We start from the raw sequence: 11,178 nt of genomic DNA, 5'->3' as shown, positions 1-11,178 counted from the left end.
TAAAAATTATTTTATAGTTTTTTGTTTGATGTGCTTGAAAAGCGTGTTTTTTAGTTTTTTTAAACTATATTTTATTTTTGAGCTTTAACATGATCACGATATCATCAATTTGCATTATTAAAATAACCTTAAAAATCTCCCTACATAAATGAGACTATCAAATGAAAATGACCTTAGGGTAAGAACTACGGCTTTCTGGTTTGAATTCCCGGCTGTGATTAAAAAATTCAAATAAAAACACGTTTTAATGATAGAATGTGGTAGTCGAGCACGCTTCGGCACGTATTGGGTCAGCTCGCACCGGGGAAAGTACTTCCCCGGTGCGAGCCACCAACACCCCCACAGAAGACCAGCGTGAAGCATTCTGCTGTGTATCCTTTTCCTTCCCTTCCCAATCCTTTCCTTTATTCCTCTCGCCAATCCTTTCTTAATCCCTTCCCATAAAGTCGGCAATCCATTTGTAGAGGCGTAAGGTCTGCAATTACCTTATGCCTCTACAAATGTTCATGGGTGGTGGTAGCGCTTACCATCAGACGACCCACCAGCTCCATTGCCGACTGTGACATAAAAAAAAAAGAAAGAGAATCAACTTAATTGTTTCACTTATACAGAGAGCATAAGTAAGTAAGTTTAATAAATTTTAAGCTTGGCGATCCTAATCGGGATGTTATTTATCCTTGATGTGTACAAAGTTTAATTTAATTCCGTAGGTTTGAAGTGGGTCAAAATCGACTCTTTAAAGAATTTTTGAATAATAAACGCATAAAAAAGACAGAAATGCTCCATCTGTTCTTGTGCTGTTATATAATTTTTCTTATTTATTTATTGTTATATTTACTTATAATTTAAATCCATACATTTCATACAACAATTTCACTTCTGCTGTTACATATTAAAACACCAATTATTGTCAAAATATATAATAAATTTCAGTCATAACCCCTTATCTTTAATGTATTTTGTACCCATAAAATATTGATAAAGTAGGTACTTGTTTCGAAAACAAGTTTTTTTTATCAAATGTGTCATAATGGGCCGCAGAATAATTATGTTGCAATTTTCTTAGCTACCGCACTCTTATCACAAAGAAAACTTACCGCCAAAAATCCTGGCGTTACGATTAAAGCTCTCACATAATATAGACATAACACATCAAGTTTCATCCATCAAGTTATTGACGCTACATAAATTATATATGCAATTCTTTTTGTTTTTCTTTTTTTTGCTTTTTTCTTTTTAATTTTTAGACAAGTATTTCGATTAGAATAAATCTAAGTACATGTGAATTAAACAAACCAAAAATCTTGAAAATACGTTCAGTTATTCTGGGTTTAGTAAATGTTTGTCTTAAAACTATGTTATGACGATTTAAATGTGCTTATAAGAAGTCTGTTTGAAAAAATAATTGAGTTTGAGTTTACTACCTACTAGCACGGGTTTCATTTACAATAGCAGTGATTTAATGTGTATTTATTTTTTTATTTATGGTATGACGCAGGTGAAATGCACATTTTTTCATCCATCTTCCTAATTCAGGGTTATCTTTTTTCCAAAAGCACTTATTACACTTCAATAAATTTATTTACACTGAATAAGTTTAATTGCATACAGCGAGCAAGTATCCTAAATTCAAAAGTTGAGATGTTTATTTTATATTTATTTTTATATATTACAGTTTTTGAATGATTGATCATTTGGTGAAACAGAAACGCATTTAGGAAGATGTTATCGATTTTCGAAAACTTATTTAAGTACATACTTGACTTTTATAATTAGCTCAACACAATGTTTCTTCGCAGAGTTTAGGATACTAAAGAATTCAATTTGAAATCTTAGTACAAACTTTCTGTTATCACAGGTTACGAGTACTTTGCTTCTGAATAAACGGTGTCACAAGATTTATAATATGTAGAACATTCTCGAATCCATTCGTAGATAATTTCTGAATCCGTTGGTTGAATCACTTATAATGACCATTATCTGATTCAGTACCTAAATCTTGTACAGTGTGATCCGAAGTTTTTTGAAGTTGCTCATGAATTAAGAAACTTAATTCATTTAGCTAACCGCCAACATTCCAATAGATAGCTCTCAATAAAACACACATGATCATCAAAATTTAAAATGTATTTTCTCTCTCAATGTCAATGATACAAACACTATGAGATACTGATGACATAAATAAAGTACACAACTACAAACACGTTTTGATACTATATAAAATTAACTAAACCTATAATAAATGTTATGAAAAAATTCGCTAGATCACATAATAGAATAAGTTTGAAACCACACTTTTACAATAAATGCAAGCAACACTATATATATAATTATATAGCTATGTACATTGTTTACAGAACAAAAAACAAAATTGTCTACTTAAAATTAAAGTTAACCACTAAATTCTAATAATACTCTCATTTAATAATACCTATATTAAATAATTGAATTATCATATCATATTATAATCACATTGTTCAATGTCATAAAATTTGTGCAATAAAACATAAAAAAATGTACTAAAAAACGTCATAAATTTACATCTGATTTATGACATTAAATTTTTTGAGTATCATTAACAAATTGAATTGATTAATAACCGATATAGATTATAGTATTTAACTCGATGCGTCGTTTGAGAAAAATAAATAAAAAATATTCGATTAGTCTAGTATAAAATAAATAGAATACTTGATATGTCTATAGTCACGATAAATATATACTAGTTTTTATTTCGGTAAAAATGTGATTTCAAACCGACAAGTATACAAATGTTATGTATACAAATATTGCTTTAATTACAAACCAACAAACCTAAAAAGCGTTTAATCTAATATACCATCCAGGATTATGAAAAATGTATGTTTTGTGCCAACTTAATATTTGAAATAAATTTCATAATTAAAATCAAATAATCCATTACCGTGATTCTACAATTTTCTCAACCGAATGTTGTTACTATTAAAACTAGATCCTATTTTATTATTTTTGATTCACAAAAAACATATCATATACAGACTTTTCGGTTGCGCTATACAATAATACAGAGCAAAATGAACCTAAAGTCTATATACACGAGAGTTTCATTCACAGCACGCTGAAGAACTGGTATATTACAAACTCCTTTGACACCAAGTTTGTACTGAAAGGATCCAATGGTTTTAGACCCTTGGCCCTACCATTTGCAATTCGACTCGAAAACTATCCATGATGTCCATTCGAAATTTGATACTGAGCAATTATTTTGAATAGAAGCTTAAGCGTATCTTTGCTGCTTGTCATTATATGACTATAGGTTTAAATATACGTTAATTTTATGTATTTGATAGCCATAATAGTACTATTATGGTGTACACCAATAAATGTTTAAAACTTACAAGACTATTTCAAAATTAATTTTTGTTTTTACAACACTAAACACGTATTGTAAATGAAGACATTTCGGTACTAATTGGAAGGTTTCTATGCTTAGTCACGTCGATCTCGATACGAACTCACTGTGGACAATGGTAGGGGTGGTTTAGTTCACCGCTGTCTGGGGTCCGAAATGCCGTTTAAACTCCGCAATTCTGTATACGGCCTTCGGGATAGCAGCTTCAAATCTTCACCACTCACCAGAGGCGTGTAATCTTTACGTCTTTTGTAGACCAGTAATCTGTAAAAACATACAAAGAAATAATTAATATGTTTAAAGAATAAAAAGTGTATTTTGTAAGGTATCGAGGCATCATTAAAGTTATATAAAATATTGTTAAAACAATATAATATAAACAAATTACGATTTTACTGTCTTCCAACAAAGATGTACGCAGATTTTCATTGTAGTTCTTATTATAAACGGGAAAATGTGTAGATAGATGGATATTTGTATATCTTAAAAACAACTGATTGAATGTGCATAATTTGTGGTCCAGTGCTGGATTACTGGATTGCTAGTGCGTAGCCAGCCTAATGTTTGCGGCGACTAAGTGAAATGCCTAAATGTTGATAAAAATCCTTATAAACCCGAAAAAGGCTCTTACGTAAAGAATTTTGAGAGTCGTTTAACGTGTAAGAAAAAAAAAAGTTAGACGACATATGACATCTGCCAACATGCACTTGACCAGCGTGGTGGAGTATAGCCTGAACCCTCGTGGGAGGTCTGTGTCCCAGCAGTGGGAACATATATGGGCTGATATGATGATGGACCAGTAACGGCTAAACGAAAACAAATATTTTGTGGTCAATAAGATAGGCCGCATAGATAAAAATAGTTCTTAACGTTTCAGGGGAGGAGAGATGGGGATTTGAAAACTGAATTGTCTACGTCCATACCGGATTGGCTCTTATCCTACTAGAAATTTGGTACGTAGACAGCTGGACAACTGGAATAAAATAAAAGCAACTTTTTAAACCGATATTCCTACGGGATACGGACTTACATGGGTGAAACCGCGGCGCGCAGCTAGTTACTTATAAGTAGTAGCAGAATTATACTGGATTGGCACCTAGACGCCAAGCGAAGCCGCGGGCTCCAGCTAATCATACACAAATACTATAGAGGTTGTATTTCAGATGTGTTTTACCTAGCGTGTACATCTGCCGCACAAATGGTTTTGTTTACGAGTCATGACATAAGAAACATGTCACGCTGTTTGTAAAGGTTTCATTTTATCATTCAAATTTTATCTTGGAATGTATGGTTAAGGAGAAAATATAAAATATCGCACCGTTCAAGACTGAATAATACTGATCCATATTTTTACTATATTTATTTTATATTGTATGTAAGCTTTATAAATATACATTCAAGAAGTTATCGCTTGGGTAATTAATGAGTTTTATTCATCTCAAAATATACCTTGATTTGAGACTACTCCTAGCGGCTTATTTGCCAGCTACTCAGTTATGGCTCTTTTTAAGTTTTTTTTTCATATTTCACTAAAGTGATTACTTTTTAGAAATCTCTCACTCTCTCACTCTTGAGATCTGAACTCTCGTGTATCCTTGTGGTTTATTGAATGATTGTTATGACGAATTCAGGCTATTCGAACAAATAAGTATATTGAATGAATGAATGAAATTTCTTTATTGCGTAAAAATCAACAAATAAATAGGCGTACAAAAATCTTAAATTAAATTCGTAAAAGGCGGCCTTATCGCTACGTAGCTATTTCTACCAGGCAACCCTAACAATACAGGAAAATAAAAATGGGTAAGCAAAAATAAGGCAATAATGAAACGCGGGTAAAAACATACATATATTACGAGTTATACTCGTATCATCGCTTACATATCATTGCTAACTCGACTATATACTAATATGAGAAGGAAATTTGTGTGTCGGTCTATTAAGATACGGTTTCATGTCAGAATTGCTCTAAAGATCTTGGTGAATGACCTTGGTGAACCACCAAGACTTGGTGAGTCCTCAAAAGAACTAATAATTATGGAATCAAACACATCATATCACTTGCTCTTATAACAGAGAATACGTAATTATTAAATCCTGGCGATGCTATTCAGGATAAGATAAACTCATTACATTATTGTATCCCTACTAATATTATAAATACGAAAGTAACTCCGTCTGTCTGTCTGCCGGTTACGCTTTCACGCCTAAACCACTGAACCGATTTTGATGAAATTTGGCATGATGATAAAACTGAACTTGGGAAAGGACATATGATACTTTTTATTCCGAAATAAAGTGAATAAGGGGTTGAAATAGGGGATGAAAGTTTGTATGGAAGTTCCTTATTGTCAAACATAAAATCATGTAAGATTCTTTTACACCTAAACCACTTAACCAATTTTGACAAATAATCTAGACCCCGGGAAAACCTATAGGCTACTTCATACCATGTCCACGCAGGCGAAGCCGCGGGTGGAAAGCTAGTCTTTGATAAATATAGCAAATTTGAGTTAAATCTGTCCATTTAAAGTTGATCACTATCGAGTCTACACTATCAAGTGACATACAAACATACAATTGAACCCAAATACTAAATCGAGAAGTTCGAAGGAAAACGCAGACACAAATCTAGTTGTAAATTCAATTATAAAGTATTAACTGAAAGGTACAATTCAACGAATGATATGCAATTAGTTAATACGGGTACTTAATGTAAAATTCCATTCTTCATATTTCTATTTTAAGCATTTATATGTACCCAGTACGATACAGGTGTTCTCTTTTAGAGTGCCCTCATCATCATCATCATCATCATCATCATCATCAGCCCATATATGTTTCCACTGCTGGGACACAGAACTCCTATAAGGGTTTAGGCCATAATCCACCACGCTGGCCAAGTGCGGGTTGGCAGATGTCTCATGTCGTCGAAGTTTTTTGATTCTTGGACATGCCGGTTTCCTCACGATGTTTTAATTCACCGTTTTAAGCAGTGGTGATGTTATCCACATGTGCAGATAAATTAAAAAATCAATTTATTTCCTGCACGCTCGCCCCGGTCTCGAACCTCGACTTATCGATTTTGAAGTCGGAAGTTCTCACCACTGAGCCACCACTGCTTATTGCCCTACCCCAACGGCACCCAAATTACTAAGACTCCGCTGTCTATCTGCCAGGCTGTACCACAGTAACCAGGACAGTTAGACAGTTGAAAATGTCAGAGATGATGTACCTATTTCTGAGGTATCTATTGCCTATATAAAAACAAACACCTTATAGAAAAACGAAGTTAAACAACACATTTGGCACGGACATAAATTGGATGGAAATAATTTATTTCGCAGTTGCTCATTACTAGTTTTTTTTACGCGTACGGAACATTTATGTGTCGCTAGTCCGACTCGCACTTGACCGAATTTTATATATTCAGAAGATGAAACAGTCATTACTAAGAAAATAAACTAAAAAACTATAAATAAAATAACATAATAATTCAAAGAAACACGCTGTAGCTGTGTACACCAGTGATAAAATGAAATCGGAAAGAGGCGCTTGCGCATTCATAATCACAAGATTGCATCTCGCTTGTCAGTTGTCAGTTAGCCTTCGAACGTTGTGCAGTGCGCACCGCGGCGCAGTTGACTGGTATGTATTTATTATTATTTTTTGTTATTATTTGAGATGCCGAAACTTATTAGTATCTCATATTATGTTTTACACATAAAATCAAAGATTAATCAATAGTTACTTGATAAAACATCAGAATTTTAATAACAAACCTTTTTTTACAAATAATAATAATAAAAAATTATTATTTAATTCTTTTAAATATTTGGATCAATCTTACGTATTCATAACTATTCATTAGTATTTTCTTGCGTTTGATTTTACGAGAGTACTGTTTATTTATAAATTAAAGACTTTTAAACGGATTTTAAACGCGATTAATTCATTATAACCTGACGTTTCGAACACTTTGCCGCCTCTCCGTGACCACGCTCACACGCTTAATATAATGAATAAATCGCGTTTAAAATCCGTTTAAAAGTCTTTAATTTCTCAAACTATTTAATACATTTTTGAATAGTTAACAATATGTCGTATGACTAACATTAAAAGTCTTTGTTTCATATAATTGCTTTTACGGAATCGAAGTTAATATCATTTCATAAATTATACTGTCATAAAAATTCAATTTAAATCTTTGATAAATCACACACAAACAAGCGCGATTGAGGAAATATAATCCATTCTTAAGAAAATATATGTAATAAAATGTCTGTATGTAAACGGTTCAGCAGTTTCTAAACATATTAAAGCACACAGAAAGGAATACAGTTAAATTAGATTAGATTATCAAAAATATACATACAGTGTTACAAGAAATTAGTTCGATCCAAATATTTTATTGAGGTTACTAATGGATTTGCAATTTAAAATATCTCAACACCTATTTCTGAATATCTTTATGGTTTCTAATTTATGAATATAGAGCAATTATTTTATTAGATTACTTTATACTAAAACTAGCTGCGCCCCGCAGTTTCACCCGCGTTAGTCCGTATCCCGTAGGAATATCGGGATAAAAAGTTGCCTATATAATATTCCAGTTGTCCAGCTGTCTACGTACCAAATTTCATTGCAACCGGTTCAGTAGTTTTTGCGTGAAAGAGCAACAAACACACACACACACATCCTTACAAAATTTCGTATTTATATTATCAAGTAGGATATTATATTATATATTAAGTAGTATTTTGTTTTCAAATCCGTTTGCGTCATTTTAAAACAAATATTGAAACAATTTTACAAACAAACGATGAATAGATACCTAAAGTATGGTAAACAACCTTCAAATAGATTGTTATCATAAGTGCATATAATTAAAGGATTTCAAAGGGATTAATTATTTTATGTATATTTATGTTTGCTTTTAATGCAGATAATGATATAATCCATGTTAATATAAATGCAGTCTGTCTGTCTGTTATGCTTTTACGACTATTGCATATTACAAAATTAAAAGATAATAGATAAAGCCCCACTTATTTATTTCATTACTTTAAATCGATCCCCAATTAGTTTTTACGATGGTTTATTTCACAAGCGAAACCGCGGGACACAGCTAGTAATAATGGAAAAGATATTAAATTTTACAACAAAGTAGCAAATTGAATTTAACGTGCGGTATCTCGTTATTGACCGCGCGATATATATGACCGCCTCCTTGGTACAGTGGTTAGCGCGTGAGGTTAGAACCGAGGGGTCTTGGGTTCGATTCCCGGTGGGGACGCAAAAAAAAAAGTCTCGGTCTGGCAGGACACAGAAGGCTGATCACCTACTTGTCCATAAAGAAAATCGATCAGTGAAACAGATGTACATCATCTGCCCCATACCCCACTAGGGGACACGGGACTTCACTACTATCTCGTTATTATCTTATTAATAGAAGTATGGGCACAATTGTAGTATGCTATATCTATTACTAATTTCATCTAAATCTGTTTAATCGTTCCTGCTTAATTTGGTAACGGACATCCTAACAATTCACAACAGAGTAATAAATGCCATAGATAACGTTGTCTTGATTTTCCCGCCATTTTAAGGAATATTGTTTTTATATTTTAACTTTTTTTTTCAGAACACATCGCGAAACGACGACCGTATCAACTGTAATTATTTTTGTAAAAACTTCATTACGGTTTCTAATAACAATTTTAATTCTATCAGGTATGTAATTGTATTTTGAACTCATTTTGTTATTCTTTGTTAATTGTTTCATTTTAATATGTATGTAGTACGCGAAAAAACTAAGTTATATTTCAAATAAATATTCCAAGAGCTTTGTGTTTTATTTAAGTTTAAATCTGAACGTGAGGAATGAAGTTAAAAACGATTGGGGACCAGGGAGCGGCTTATATATGAATAACTAGGCGCGCTCGGTTTCACCCGCGTAAGCCCGTATCCCGTAGCAATATCGGGATAAAAAGTTGCCTATATGTTATTCCACTTATCCAGCTGCTTACGTACCATATTTCATTACAATCAGTTCGGTAGTTTTTGCGTGAAAGAGCAACAAACACAAACACATCCTTACAAACTTTCGCATTTATAATATTAGTAGGATTAACACGATTTACTACGATCAAATTCAAATCAAAAGCTAGTTGAAATAATTAAATGATATATAATACAAAATATACTAACACGTAAATTTACACCTACATCAGAAACTCATAAAGGGGTAGTTTGTGAGATGAGTAAATGGTAATCTCTGGATCTACTGAACCGATATAAATAATTCTTTTATCAATTGAAAGCTACATTATATGTGTGTGTATCGTTTTTAACCCCGAACAACCGGGTCGAGCATGCAACTCTATTTCCACAGTCAATTTGAATTAATGGAGGTATGTTTGTTTCTCTGTTACGCGAAAATAACTGAACAGCTTTAAATGTTACTTGGCAGTGATGGGCGTATGTACTAAATATGTAAATAGCGTTTGCCAGTGTACGACCACTGGCGAAACCGCGCGCAATGCTAGTAGCGGATAATTCATATTCATAGCTGTCCCATTGACACCCTTTTTGTAAAGTCGGTTAAACTATGCGTATCTATATGTAGGTACATGAAAATCCGCAACCGACAATAGGATGTCTACAATCAGCTGTCCTTGTGAAGGTACACGGTATCTAATTATCATCTGTGTAACGCTTCGGTAAACTAAAGCGCAAACAGACACTGCGACTATAAGTCGCAATTGAAATTATTATTCTCTAGTGCAAAACAGAGCAAACATCATTTTCACCACGTCACAAACGTCCCTGGGCCTCCTCCCAAATTCTAACCCCACCCCCCCAATTACAACCCACGCAATTCAAAAATAGACCAATAACAACCAAGTCCCTTTCAATCACAAAAAGTCACGTCAAACAGTTGGAAACTCAAGGAGTTGTCGAGGAACAAGGAAAAAAAAATTGAGAACCTCTTTGCGACATCGGTAAAACTGTACATTAAATAGAGATGGATATGGACTATACGACGAAACACAAACTAAACCTTCTTCAAATATTATTATTATTATAATTTGGACCACGTGGGAGACACCAGCTTTCAAATAAGAATCAAACAGTTCAACCAGTTAAAAGTTATGAGTAACAAACATAGCCCTCATAGGAGGCCTGTGTCCCAACAGTGGGGACATGTATGGGCTGATGACGATGAACAAACATAATGAAAGTAGTCGAATTGAAAACCTCCTATTTTTGAAGTTGTTATATGAAATCGATGTATTCAAGATATATATACAAAAACTTTAAAATACGATTTTACCTACACAACTGAAGTTAAGCTTATGATATTTATCATGGAGGTGGTTCAAACATACATCCCTACTAATATTATAAATGCGAAAGTAACTCTGTCTGTCTGTTACGCTTTCACGCCTAAACCACTGAACCAATTTCGATGTAATTTGGTATGAAGGTAGAACTGAACTTGGGAAAGGATATAGGATGATTTTATCGCGAAAAAAAAGGGTAGAAGGCATTGAAATAGGGAGATGAAAGCGATATAACCGAAGTTCACGCGGGCGAAGCCGCGGGCGGAAAGCTAGTTTATAATATAAGTGTGAATTAAAAAGGATATGTAATTCTTTAAAAAGGACCCTTCTAAAAATCTAGATAAGTCCCTTTTAAGTTTATTGCGACTAAAAATCTTTGAATATGTTTAGTGCCTAAGTGTATGGACTAATCACAATCACAATGGGATTTAGCACGTAGAT

General features: G+C 33.2%; 1 protein-coding gene across 7 annotated transcripts in view; it reads right to left on the bottom strand.

Annotated features, from left to right (window-relative positions):
• Positions 1 to 2,108: 2,108 nt before the first annotated feature.
• LOC119837547 (trehalase) overlaps positions 2,109 to 11,178 on the bottom strand; it is a 67,290-nt gene continuing 58,220 nt past the window's right edge. For 6 of the 7 annotated variants that reach the window (XM_038363148.1, XM_038363147.1, XM_038363150.1 and 3 more), the window contains one exon: positions 2,109 to 3,655. In XM_038363148.1, coding sequence (XP_038219076.1) covers positions 3,526 to 3,655 — 130 coding nt within the window. In that variant the 3' untranslated portion in view covers positions 2,109 to 3,525. The remainder of the gene's footprint in view (positions 3,656 to 11,178) is intronic. The other variant, XM_038363153.1, reaches the window with a different exon arrangement.

Source organism: Zerene cesonia, chromosome 28 (assembly GCF_012273895.1).
Source record: "Zerene cesonia ecotype Mississippi chromosome 28, Zerene_cesonia_1.1, whole genome shotgun sequence".
Taxonomy (NCBI): domain Eukaryota; kingdom Metazoa; phylum Arthropoda; class Insecta; order Lepidoptera; family Pieridae; genus Zerene; species Zerene cesonia.
This window is presented reverse-complemented; position numbering and strand designations above follow the sequence as displayed.